Source organism: Tursiops truncatus, chromosome 18, assembly GCF_011762595.2.
Source record: "Tursiops truncatus isolate mTurTru1 chromosome 18, mTurTru1.mat.Y, whole genome shotgun sequence".
Classification (NCBI taxonomy): Eukaryota; Metazoa; Chordata; class Mammalia; order Artiodactyla; family Delphinidae; genus Tursiops; species Tursiops truncatus.
In genome coordinates, this window is record NC_047051.1 from 8460501 (window position 1) to 8474117 (window position 13617).

Sequence of the window (13617 nt, forward strand, 5' to 3'; positions counted from 1 at the left end):
CATCTCTGTAAGATGTAGGACCTTCCTTTCTGCTCTGATGGGCCCCATACAGGTTCCCACCTTCATTGTTTTTCTCAGAGTTGGTACAGTGGTCTTTAATTTGTGTTGTCCCTCAAACAGCCCTTTTTTTAGCCCATCCCGTACAACAATATCGATCAGCATTCCTCCCAGAAACCGGCTAGCTTCAAATAGAATCCAAACTCGTTGACTTGTCATCCAAGACCTTAATTCTAATAATAAGAATTAAAAACCTACAGTTTTTTCAAGAGTCAAAGGTTTTTATTAGGATGATGAAAAAACTGTAAAGTACTGAATACTTTTAAATGATATAAAAAGTGGGTAAGGCACTGAATATTTATTATTGACATGATATAATGGCAAAGGAGAAAGACTAGAGAAGAGGAAGTTGTCATTTGGATAGAAAATTCCCCTTATTGCCTCCTTATTAAAAAATTATGCACAGGGGTTTCCCTGGTGGCACAGTGGTTAAGAATCTGCCTGCCAATGCAGGGGGACACGGGTTCGAGCCCTGGGCCGGGAAGATCCCACATGCCGCAGAGCAACTAAGCCCGTGCGCCACAACTACTGAGCCTGCGCTCTAGAGCCCGCGAGCCACAACTACTGAAACCTGTGTGCCTGGAGCCTGTTCCCTGCAACAAGAGAAGCCACCGCAATGAGAAGCCCGTGCACCGCAATGAAGAGTTGCCCCCGCTCGCCGCAACTAGAGAAAGCCTGCACACAGCAACGAAGACCCAATGCAGCCAAAAATAATAAATAAATTTTAAAAAATTATGCACAGGAGGAGGTCAAGATGGTGGAGGAGGAGGTCGAGGAACTCACCTCCCTCAGTGATCTCATCAACAGTACATCTACATGTGGAACAGCTCCCGCAGCAAACCAACTGGAGACTTGGAGAAAGACAAAAACCTACATTTTTATAGGACTTAGGAGTTTAAGTTTTTCATATATATACTTGTTCAGTGATTTCATTCACACAAAGGCTGTGCACTGTGGAATCAGACGGGTGTAATTCCATTAAGTAAGCACAGTTGTTTAATTATGCCAGGCATTGTAGTCAGTGCTTGAGATAAAGACAAGATGTGCTCCTGTTCTTGAGAATTTCTCAGTTCCTTGGTGAAGACAGAGTCTGTGCATGTGTGCTGTGATGGGGATGCGTGGTGGGCGGGTGAGGGAGGACAGGACAAGGAGAGACCCTCAGCAGATGCCTCCAGGCACCTGCCATGCTGAGCCCTCGCCTGGGTTGTGCCTTTCTCATCTCTACCTGTCAGAGTCCTACCTGTCCTTTAAGCCTTGGGTCAGATGCCATCTATTCCACAAAGTCTGGCGAATCGGTGGCCTGGAACAGAGTTGATGCCTCTGTCCTTCTGGGTCTACTACAGGGTTTTGTGAAAGGCAGACTCTCAGCACCTAATGTTTTTGAAAAAATGTTGACACGAGTCCTGAATTTACAGCTCGGCATGAAGCCAGGTTTCCTCTTATGTCTACCTGGAGTGTAGGGAGTTGCCAGTCTCAGAAAGGTGGGTGGGAACCAGAGCAGAAATGGAGGTAGAACTGGAAGGGTCAGGAGTATTTGTCAAGGTTTCCTCTAGAGAGAAGACAGACAATGGAATCTCACTGGTTTATATTAATTCCAGGGAAGGCAAGTGTTGATTACTAAGTGTTTGAATAAGTGATGTTTTATATGGCGTCAGTGCATTTTTGTTTGTTTGTTTGTTTTTGCGGTACGCAGGCCTCTCACTGTTGTGGCCTCTCCTGTTGCCGGAGCGCAGGCTCAGCGGCCATGGCTCATGGGCCCAGCCGCTCCGCGGCATGTGGGATCTTCCCGGACCGGGGCGCAAACCCGTGTCCCCTGCATCGGCAGGTGGACTCTCAAACACTGCGCCACCAGGGAAGCCCGTCAGTGCATATTTTTATACAGTCATAGCATACTGGAGCTAGAAAGGACAACGAGGCCTGGCCTCTTTAAGAAGGACAGGTAAGGAGAGCAAAGACCAGTTGCTGCAGGTTCCTCTCCCAGGGACACACACAGCTGTGCTGGGACTCAGACCTTGGACTCTCCATTCAGTGCTCTTCCTCTGTTTCGCCTACAAAGCATTAACTTATTGGAGTTCATGAAGCATATCAGTTTTGCTATAGGCAAAAGGAATGAAAAACACTTCTAAGAAACACAATGTAGAAACAAAGTGAAAAAAAATAGTAATGATAATAAAAACTTGCATTTTCAAAAAAACAAAAACACTTCTATCAACTGGATTAATTGGTCCCCTTTGCTTTCCTCAGAGATCTCAGTATATGGTCCCCAGGCCAGCAGCATTGGCATAACCTGGGAACTGGTTAGAAATGCAAATTATCAAGCCCTACCCCAGAGCCCCTGAATCAGGTAGGGCCCAGCCTTCCAGGAGAATCTGATGTGCAGAGTTTCTGAGCACCCCTGATTCACATCAAAAGGTAGCAAATCTTTTTCAAAGCTAACATAAAAGAATGCAAGGCCTTGTCCAATGTATCATAGATTTTAAATTAAGGAATTTCAAATTAATGAGACTTTACTGCATAAAATGAGCCATAAGAGGAAGACAGTAGAAAGGAGAAAATACAAGAAAGAGGAGAGGATGGCCAGTGAGGGCCACATGAATGAGAGCCACATGTCAGTTCTGTTCGGGAGAAGACAGAAGTTGAAATTGAGAATTATCCCGCCTCTAGCAGGTTATTCTATCTCCTTTTGGTGAGAATGGACCTTGAAATGTCAATGTAACCTCATCTTCCTTTGCTCACAGATCTTGGCAAACATTCTCTCAGGCTCTGATGACAGTACTTACTTGGAAGATCAGGGGAAAGTCCATGTAATTGCATCTTAGCAGATGACAGACATTTATAAAGGAAATCACTCAAGTGTTACTGTCATTTCTCTAAGATAAAATACTGGAAGGTAAAGGAAGAGAGAAAGAAAACAGGGCAGTGACTTGATGCTTACTGTCTCTTTACTGAACTTTTTCACTCTCTCCAAGGTGTTCAGTTTTTGGGAGACCAAAGACAAAAACGGTTTTGAGAGGCAGCAGATTGAAGTAAACACAGAGAACTGTGCCTTCAAGTTCACTTGCTTCTTCTTAGGATAACAACCAGTTAAAGGTTATATCATCAGGAAAGAATAGTCTCTAGACCTTTCTAAGGTGTGTCATTAATCAGATTTCATATATTTATATGGGTCCTCAATTCTTTTTTCTTTTAAGATTTTTTTTGATGTGGACTATTTTTTAAAGTCTTTATTGAATTTGTTACAATATTGCTTCTGTTCTATGTTTTGGTTTTTTGGCCGTGAGGCACGTGACATCTTAGCTTCCCGACCAGGGATCAAACTCACACCCCCTGCGTTGGAAGGCGAAGTCTTAACCACTGGATTGCCAGGGAAGTCTCGGGTCTTCAATTCTTGATTCTTTTTTGTACTCCTAGCCTTTCTTAGCCTCCTCTAATGCCTAAAAGATGCATTCAAGGTGAAGAAGACATGCAACTGGGCATGGGACCCATGTCTGGAGGTTGTATGAGTCTTTCTAGAAAATAACCATCTATACTAATCCACAGGAAGCCTCATTCTCCAAATTACAACATTTATATTTTATCTTGTCATCCCTTGAAGTCCCCAAACTAGTTTATGCCAGGGGAAAAAGCCTTGTGGGTGGGTAAAGGGACTTATATTATTTAGTCTTCATCGCAAGCAACTGCTGTGTTTTAAGACAGGGTGATACGGGAAGCTCACAAGATATGCTGTCAGGTAAACATGGGTTCAGATCCTGAGTCAACCGCTCTGTGACCTTGGGCAGATCATGTAACCTCTTTGAACCTACATGGTCTTATCTGTAAAAGGGAGATTGTTTGACCTTCTAGGATTATTTTTGAGGATTAAAGATATTAATTGTCCTAGAGATATCTTGTGAACCCTGAAACTTGAAGGAACACAATTTGAGAATTATAGAATTGAGAGCTAAATAGTGTAAGAGAAAACAGGAATGTATTTAATGAACAAAAATGGGAGGAACCTTTCACATTATTAGAACTTTATGGAAATTAATTAAGCAGAACTTAACATGTCATTGAATATATTTCTCTTCCAAGGCAAAAATTATTTCTGAGTATTTTTGCCTAGTAGTCTTTTATTGACCTACTTTGAAATATATACTATTATTTAGGAATCTTCTATCCCTTAAATATTTTTCTGTTGCTCAAGCTAATTGTTTCTTCTTATCCCAATATCTTTCACTTCTCCTTTTTATTTATTTATTTTTGGCTGCATTGGGTCTTCGTTGCTCTGTGCAGGCTTTCTCTAGTTGAGGCAAGTGGGGAGCTACTCTTTGTTGTGGTGCGCGGGCTTCTCATTGCAGTGGCTTCTCTTGTTGCAGAACACAGGGTCTAGGCACACGGGCTTCAGTAGTTGTGGCACACGGGCTCAGCAGTTGTGACTCGCGGGTTCTAGAGCGCAGGCTCAGTAGTTGTGGCGCACGGGCTTAGTTGCTCCGTGGCATGTGGGATCTTCCCAGCCCAGGGCTCGAACCCATGTTCCCTGCATTGGCAAGCGGATTCTTAACCACTGTGCCACCAGGGAAGCCCTCCACTTCTTAATAATACTCTTCAGAGGAAAATAAATCATCTGATCATAGTTGGAGGGTTTTTTCTTTTTGTCCTAATTTACTTTCCATGACCTTCAGGGTTTCCGGTCATTTTGAGTACTTGCAGTCCCTTTAAAATGCCATTTCTTAAGCACCCTCATAAATGCATTAGTGGACAATTTATTATTGGTCTATACACAGTGTGACACGTTCTCACCGTAGCTGCGTCATCCTTGGTTTATGTTTTATGCAATGTTCCTGTAATCCCAGTAAACAAAATAAGTCTTACAGGAAAGGAGGGATTGAGGGGGGGACGTATGGCCCTAAAGAAGGACCCAGTTCTTGGTTACAAAAGGGGTTTGCTCTCCAAACCTCTAAAATGAGCGAGGCACCGAGAACTGGCAGAAAGAATAATGTATACCCAACTGTGAACAAAGAAATCTAATCAGTTTACTCCTATTTTGAAAGATAAGGTTACTTAGATCTCTAGAAAGTAAAGTTGTTTAAATAGACCTTCATTTCTAGGAGGAGTACCTACTTTGAACAGTTACTACATACTATCTCAGGATACTTAAAAAAAAAAAAGTAAACCATTTTCTTTTTCAAATGCTCACGGTGTGGTTCCAGTAATGGAAACGTCAGAGGAAGCATTGAGTGTTTTGAAAGCTGGCTCTTTGCTTGTCTGTCTTTGTAAGCTGCTGAAGAGCTGGCAGAGATGCCCCCTTTTCTGAGTCCTGTACTTTGTGAAGGAGGTGAAGAAGCCGTGTGTCTGGTCAGCATTTTGATTCATGCCCTTCACAGGCTGGTTAAAACTCTCATTTCCAATCCAACTGACACAGATACAGGCAGGCCACAGGGATGGATCAGAAAAGCAGACCCTGCCTGAGGCAAGCGCTCTGGGTTTTCTGGACACCAAGAATGCACGTGTCTTTCATCCCTCTCCACAACAGTTGTAGACTGTAACATCTAAGCACCTTTGGGCAGATAGACAAGAGCAGGTTCCTCTGTTTGCTCACTCAATTTAATTTTCCCTTCGTCTTTTAGCATATATTGCAATCTAACACACTTTGTGTGTGTGTGTGTGTGTGTGTGTGTGTGTGTGTGTGTATACACACACATGAAATTGCTGATTATATGACCCTGCCTCAGTAAACTGTAAACTCCATGAGGGCAGGACCCATCTGTTCACAGCTATCTTCCCAGTGCCTAGAACAGAGCCTGAAGCCTCAGCCCTCATTCGTTAAATATTGGTTGAAGTGAATGGGTGAAAGCATGAATGGATGGTAGGCTATAACGAGCGATGGTATTAACGTGTCTGAAAACCTAACTGAGAAAAACAGTTGCTCTCCTGTAACATAGATCGCCACTTCTAGCCTCTGGGGCACTTACACAGGGAAACTCGTTACAGCCTTTCCTTTCCTTAGTGTCGCAATAAAAATGTGGCTGCACCGTGCGTTTTGGAGCTGTTTGTGCTGGTGTTGCAGTTAGGAGGTTAGGAATTCGTGGAAATGTGGGTAACTCAGGGAAATTGTACTGAAGACCGTAGCCAGCTAAGAGCAGTCAGGCTAAAAATTAAGGTATTAGTTGATGAAATTAGGGGAAAAAAGAGTCACCCTCAAAAGATCATCACTTGCGGTCAGAAATAGATCTAATAAAGAGGTAACGAATGGGCCGCAAAAGCTTAAAAGAGACTTCTAACAGATTAAGGAATGGAGCCTGCTGGATAGAAGAAGTAGACACCCCGTAAAAGGGGGAAAACGCCTCCTGAAACCATCCAGCAGAACCAACTGAAACAGAATTTAGCATGAAAGTAATAAAATAGCATCAACAAAACCCATTTAAGACCAAAGAAGAATTAGAACATGTTTCCTCCGAGATTAAAATGTAAATGGGAAAATATAAGCAAAGCAAATTTCCAAAGATTCAGTAGTTAGAGGCCTGATTAATATCTGAAAGTGATGCTCTTCTCTTCAACCCCGCCTCAGCTCCCCACCCGCCCCTAGGAACACTGGTTTCAGTGACTTTCTAGGGACATTGAGCTGTTGTGTGAAAATAGGAAGATGAGACGAAGAAAAGGAGAGGGGATAAAGGCAGATGGAGTTGAAGCTTAAAAATCCATCACATACGAGAAATTTAAATGAGAAAAGTGTTTACTCCAAGTTAAATTGTTCCTTCGACTTGTGTTTAGGTGGGGAAGAGGAGATGATGGCCTGTCAGGACCCTTTTATCCTGAGGGATCCGTATTTCCAGAGGTCCCACGTTAAGAGGATGCTGACCATCCAGAGGAGCTGGGTGGACTGGGGCAGAGCCCAGTGGAGGGCAGGGCCTAGACCCAGCCAGTGGAGGAGAGGGGAGTGACCGGACCCTAGAGTGTAGACGGGCTTCTTGCCCGGCTGGATAGAAAGCAGGGAAAGCAGTGGAGAGGAATAGACTCAAACTGTAGGGTCGTCCCTCAGTGCCCACGGGGGATTGCTTTCAGGAGCCCCGCAGATTCCAAAATCCATGGGTGCTCAAGTCCCTTATATAAAATGGTGTAGTATTTACATATAACCCATGCCCATCCTCCTGTATATTTTGGTTCATCTCTAGATTACTTATAATACCTAATACAGTGTAAATGCTATGTAAGTAGTTGTAAGTACAGTCAATGTAAATACTGTGTAAATAGTCGCCAGCCCGTGGCAAATTCAAGTCTTGCTCTTTGGAACTTTCTGGATTTTTTTTTTTTTAAATCATTTTCCATCCAGGGTTGGTTGAATCCACAAATGCAGAAGCAGAGGAGACAGAGGTCAGACTGTAACCGCCTGCATTTGCAGAGCTGGAAAATGGGGCCTTAGTGTGGCAATTACTGAGTTGGTGGTTGGTGTATATGTTTCGATGAAAAAAAGTTTTAGTTAAAAATCAGACCTATGAAGAAATAGATTTAATTTTTGAGAGCAAAGTTTACCCCTTAATAGACCAAAACGTTTTTAGTGTTTTCCTTTTGAAATGGAAACCTTTTGCAAATTTATATCGTTCTTTTTCCTCACCTTCTCAACTACAGGACTAGATGTTGAACTTATTCTAACCCTTCCACGGGACTCAGGCTTATCGTCGTGAACGCTAATCATGACAGCCTGCAGAATGGAGATATCCTTGCCCCCAGTGTCCTATTCTGTGGCCCTGTACTAACTGGCTTCGGGCAACTGCATTTTTAAGTTCTGGTGGCTTTTCAGAGTTGTGCCTTTTTTTCTTCTTCTGCTGTTAGTGCATCTACCCATAGATGTTGTACCTTTCCCTTGTAACTTTCTGTTTCCAGACTATTATGAACTTAGAAACGAGACAGTTGATCTTAATTATGTGTAGATTAAGGGCAAGCAAGTGCTGAGGGAGGAGATAACGATTTTTTTCCAATGGTAGTGATCTAATGTTTAGTGTGAACTATGACTAAATTTCAAGTACCAGGAACATGTATTTTCTGCTTCTCAACTATATTTGGTAACAATCTATAACTTGAGTCACTGAAAGGTGCCATGAAAATTATCCTAACAAAAAGCTAGAATTTGTTATGAATTATGGTGGGAATGAAGAGGGCTTTCTAAAACTTGGGAGTGGGTCTGGTTCAAGGACACTTACCCATTAACTCTCACGGCATCTCCATCTGCCCAGCTGGTCTGTTTGCAGCCAGAATGATGGGCACCCTCTCCCTGAGTCGCTTTCAGCTCTGACACAGGGCTCCGCTGGGCTTGTGTAGTTCCAGCTCGCTAAGGCTGTGCACACAGACTTTTGTACTCACGAAGATGTCTGGGCTTTGAGGTATTGGCAGATACCATTTTTTATGATAGCAGTGAATTGGTACTTTGGCCTTTTAAATGGAAGAGTTGTCTGGGAGACATTCTGATACCTGCATTTCAGCTCTTCTGGTTGAAGATGCAGCTTTGCAGGAGGACTGCTACAGGTCACTGTTAGGAAAATTCTCTCACTATAGTTAGGACTTTTAAGCCCCAGAGTCTTATGATGATGGATCTGGTCTTGCAGTTGTATCCCATCAACCTGATTATTGCTGTCTTCTAGAAATGGATTAAGTCCTGTAGAAAACTAAGGGGAATAAAAAGTCCTCCACTTAGACTTCTTCGGTTTCTGTTTCAGTCTCAGTCCTGTGGCACAGTGCCCTTGATACATTAGAAAGATATCTCGTGGAGATCCCACGTCCTTCTGTAGGTTGGACCTGGGAGGCTTCCTACTTCCACCAGGTTCTTGCACTTAGGGTGGGAGGTAAGGCAGAAGAATGGACTTCATTTGCATCACCTGATTTTGAATATGCCCTTTAGAATTAATAGTACCTTTCAGTAAGCTGCAAGGAGTGCCGTTTACTAATGACTCTTCACTGCAAATGTTTCACCCTGTTCCTTTCAAACTGTGACCACTGATTCTTCTCATAGTCTTCCCTCCTTACGAATCATGTCAAGACATACAGAAATAAAGTTAGATGTCATTTATTTATTTAAAGAGATTTATTAAGTATTACCTGTGCGAAGAACTCTGTATTAGATCTGGGAGGCTACAGTCTTGTGCAGGGACACAGAAAAGTATGTGGTTCAGTTACAGAGCCAACCCTCAGCAGAACTGCGTGACTAATTGATAATGACTTCACTTTTCAGCCATCTCTGGAGCCTTCCTTAGGTCATGCAGGATGTACAAGGCCAAAGCGCGAGAGTTAAACGTTTAAACCTTGTCAAACAGACTGACCAGTGAGGATGGGCCTGGTGGAATAGGTTTCATGGAGATGAGAGTAAGAGTGGTTCTGAAAGGACAGGAGGATTAGATGAGCAGAGAAGAGTGGAAAGCAGCAGCGGAGGGCCAGCAGGAAGGCGCAGGTGAGAACGGTGCACACCTGGGCCAGCGGGGCCATCAGCACGACTTGGGTGCATTCATACCAGGCCATGTGTTTGAAGCAGGATGAGGAGAATTGAGAGCCGTTGAACATTTTGAGCAGAGTTGTGTTCGAATTAAGCTGAAAGAAGACTCGTTTGGTATGTGAAATGAGTGGAATTAAGCCAGCAGTGGGGCTGCCGTAATAATCTAGCCGTAGGTTTCCAAAGGCCTAGACTAGGATGGAGCTAGTGAGAATGGAGAAATGAGAAAATGGAATCGTATACAACCGATTTTATTTTATTTTTATAACTTGAGAGGCCATATTCTTAAAGTTTAGTGGTAGTTGAGATATGGGAAGACCCTCCAGATGTAAGGGAGTCCCCAACTGTATGGCAGGTTAAATGAAGTGGAGAGGAGGGGATGTTAGGAAAGAGTAAGAAAGATGACAGAGAATCTACATGACGTGAGAACACGCTGGTAATTCCATAAAATTAATACAATTAATAAAATTTTTGCCTGGCTTCCTCAGAATTTAGCTTGAGATAGAAAGAAGTTTAAGAGAAGGCTTGAATTTATTTGTAGTTTTGAGAAAAGTGTGTTCAGTTTTCATGGAGAACTTTTTCCCTCCTTTATTATCGATGACATTCCCCCATTCTCTTGACACGCAAACCAATGTCCAAACTGGACAGTGGAGGGCAGGGCCTAGACCCAGCCAGTGGAGGAGAGGGTAGTGACCGGACTGTAGACGGGCTTACTAGCCCGGCTGGATAGAAAGCAGGGAAAGCAGTGGAGGGGAATAGACTCAAACTGTAGGGTGCCCTCAGTGCCCACGGGGGATTGCTTCCAGGAGCCCTGCAGATTCCAAAATCCATGGGTGCTCAAGTCCCTTATATAAAATGGTGTAGTATTTACATATAACCCATGCACATCCTCCCGTATATTTTAGTTCATCTCTAGATTACTTATAATACCTAATACAGTGTAAATGCTATGTAAGTAGTTGTAAGTACAGTCAATGTAAATACTGTGTAAATAGTCGCCAGCCCGTGGCAAATTCAAGTCTTGCTTTTTGTTTTTCTTCACTCCTCTCCTTAATCTCTGTATCCAGTCACCCAAACTATCTAGTTTTCCTTCTAATAGTCTACTTTATCATCGTCCTCTCCTCAGCATACCTGATGCCTGTCACCTAAGCTCACCTACTCTCATATTTCTTTCATTGAATATTGTTAACTGACCATCTTACAGGTACTTAGGTGGAAGGGGCTAGTCCTTGTTAGAATTCAACATGTCAAAGGGTAGTCAAAAGTAGGGAGACATGAAATTTTCATTTATGAATAAAAAAATCTTTTTCTGTAACTGTCAAAGCAGTGGTCCGTCTGCTGCATCCTGAAAGGAGGCCACTGACTGGAGATTCTGCTAATGGCCTCTGTTCAGGATCTAATCCAAGTAGGGAATCTGCACATTTTATAAAGGATGGGGAGGGGCATCCCGACTTGAACCGAAGGATGGTGAGAGGGGAACGAACCCGCACCTTGGATGGCATAGATGGCAGTGCGTGAGCCTTTTATCCTTCAAGAGGGGCATCCCTTTCAGGAGCAAGAGCCAGCTGGGCTTCTGAAAATTGGTTCTTGGAAACTTCTGGAAGGGACGACCCCAGAGTCTTTTCCATTATTAGAATGAATGTAGAAGACAGAATGCCCCTGGTTATCAGGCAAACCAGGACAAGGAATCACTTGTTTTCCCCTGTGCATTTTCTTAGTCCGTTTCCCTGGAACGTAAAAAAGAAGCTAAAAGCATCCTAAATGTTTTAGGATTTCTCAGCTGTATTATGTCTTTGCAACACAATTTACCTAAAGCAATGTGGTAACCAGAAGTATTTCAAGATATATACGGCATAACACACACTTATATAATCAAAATAGTTAACTCCTAACTCCATAAGGCCAGGTTATGATGTTGAGTACATCATTCTTCGTGTGATTCATATCCTTATATTTATGGTTTAACATAGCCAATCTGAATATTGATGATGTTATTTTCAGCCAGTGAGAATATCCATTCTGTTTTTTCAGCTTCTCCAGTTGGCAACGGTTATATCAAGCCTCCAGTTCCACCCGTATCTGGCACACAAAAGGAGAAAGGGCCACCAACCATGGTACCCATCAGTGTGGACCCAGACAGCAAACCTGGAGAATACGTCCTCAAGAGTTTATTTGTCAACTTCACCGCTCAGGCTGAGCGCAAGATTCGAATCGTTATGGCAGAGCCCCTGGTGAGTACGCACAGGAGACTTGCATCTTGTTAAATCCATCTTGACACTGAATATAGCTTTTACAGCTCTGAGAAAGGATGGATGGCTTTTCCCCTAGTTTCCAAATGTTTGATACCATAGGTAATTTTTAAAAGATAATAGTTCAGTTTGCTGATTTAAGAAAAAAATTGTGGATGCAGGACTTCAAAACAGTCCTCAGCCAATACAGTTCAGCAGCGCGCTTCACCACTGCATTTAGGACAAATAAGCATAATTTCACGTTAAGCCTAATTTAACGTTATTCATCATAGAAAAATCGTGTTCCTAGCCTCTGCTGTGTCATATACTTTAGGCAAAATCTTTTGTCCTATTTTTAAAGTAAAAGAAAAAACAAAAAAAATCGTCATTCTTCAAGGGCTGGCCTGAGCTCCCAGTCTGAGAACATATGGTCTCAGTGACATCTTATCCGAGGAAATTTTTTGGTGAGTCATTCAGAAATACCACTCTGTTATCTGAAAATTGGAAGACCGGAAATTCTTGACTCAGTTACCTTTAGGTCCATTCTTAGATAGATAATGCCCTTCAACGTCAGTAGTCAGTATCTTTCTTTGCAAATGATTCTGCTGCAAAATAAGGCTTGTGGCTTTCGTCTTACGTTCATTACTTCAACAAGGGCTCTAAGGACAGTGTGCTAAATCTCCGAAGGACAGTCAGAAAGGAAGAAAGTCCAAATGGAAGATTCAGATTACTTGTTTTCTGACCTTGGTAGGCCACACACAATAAGAGAAAGGGAAGGAATTCAGAGCGACGCAGCTCTTTGTATGAAGCTTGGCTTTGTACCTCCTGTGAGGAGACTGGGACAGGAGAAGAGGTCTGGAGTTGGCTTTAAGGCGGGGGTCCCCAACCCCCGGGCTGCTGAGCTGTCTCGTTAGGAACCGGGGCCGCACAGCAGGGGGTGAGCAGCGGGTGAGCCAGTGAAGCTTCATCTGCGGCTCGCTCCCCACTGCTCGCACTACCGCCTGAACCATCCCCTGCCCCCCATTTCTGTGGAAAAACTGGTTTCTACGAAACCAGTCCCTGGTGCCAGAAAGGTTGGGGACTGCTGCTTTAAGACATCATAGCTTAAAATAATTGAATGTAATAGTGAGCCCACCGCCCAAGTCTCAAAAAAATACGTAACGGATGATATTCGACATCATCTGTTAAAAATAACCTTTATAAGAATCACAATTTCAGGTTTGGGAATCAAAATTCAAGAATATTTAAGTGTATGGTTGCCCGAAAGTTACAAACTTTGCATTTTAACGTTTTTATTAGATCAGTGAATACTAACTTCCTATGAAGGAAAATGTTTTCTTGGTTTTACAGTTTAAATCATTTATAATAAATGAAACCTTAGTACTGTACCTTTTCCCCATTCACCCGTGTTTTTGTGTTTTTAGTACTCTTGCTACGAATAATAGCTAATATTTCTGGGGCACTTACTATGTGCCAAGCACTGTGCTTAACTTATGTCCTTTAATCTTCATGATGACCTTAGGTAGGTAGTATTTATATCCCTGTTTATAGATGGGAAAAGCTAGCACAGAGAGGGGAAAGTAATTGCCCAAGATCACACAGCATTGATTTGATTTCAAGCTCGTTCTCTTCAGAGCCCACCTCGGAACCATCCTACACTCTACTGCCAGTCATTTTCATGGAAAGAACCTTCTTTCACTTTTTTAAACAAGCCAATACAGGGATCCCCGTAACTTGAGTCCAAAACACGTGCCCAAATTGCCATTGCTCCAAACAGTCCCGATCCCTGGGACCCTCTGAGCTCCTTGAGAGGTGCTGAGGCAGCCCAGGCCCCCTCCCCCTGCCAGTGCGGGTCGGGAGCCACCTGGGTTCCAG

At 43.0% G+C, this 13617-nt stretch overlaps 1 protein-coding gene across 4 annotated transcripts in view; it reads left to right on the forward strand.

Moving 5' to 3' along the window:
* FRY (FRY microtubule binding protein) overlaps positions 1-13617 on the forward strand; it is a 424933-nt gene that overhangs the window by 206290 nt on the left and 205026 nt on the right. For all 4 annotated transcript variants that reach the window (XM_073795022.1, XM_033843712.2, XM_019936771.3 and 1 more), the window contains one exon: positions 11546-11745. In XM_073795022.1, coding sequence (XP_073651123.1) covers positions 11626-11745 — 120 coding nt within the window. In that variant the 5' untranslated portion in view covers positions 11546-11625. The remainder of the gene's footprint in view (positions 1-11545; positions 11746-13617) is intronic.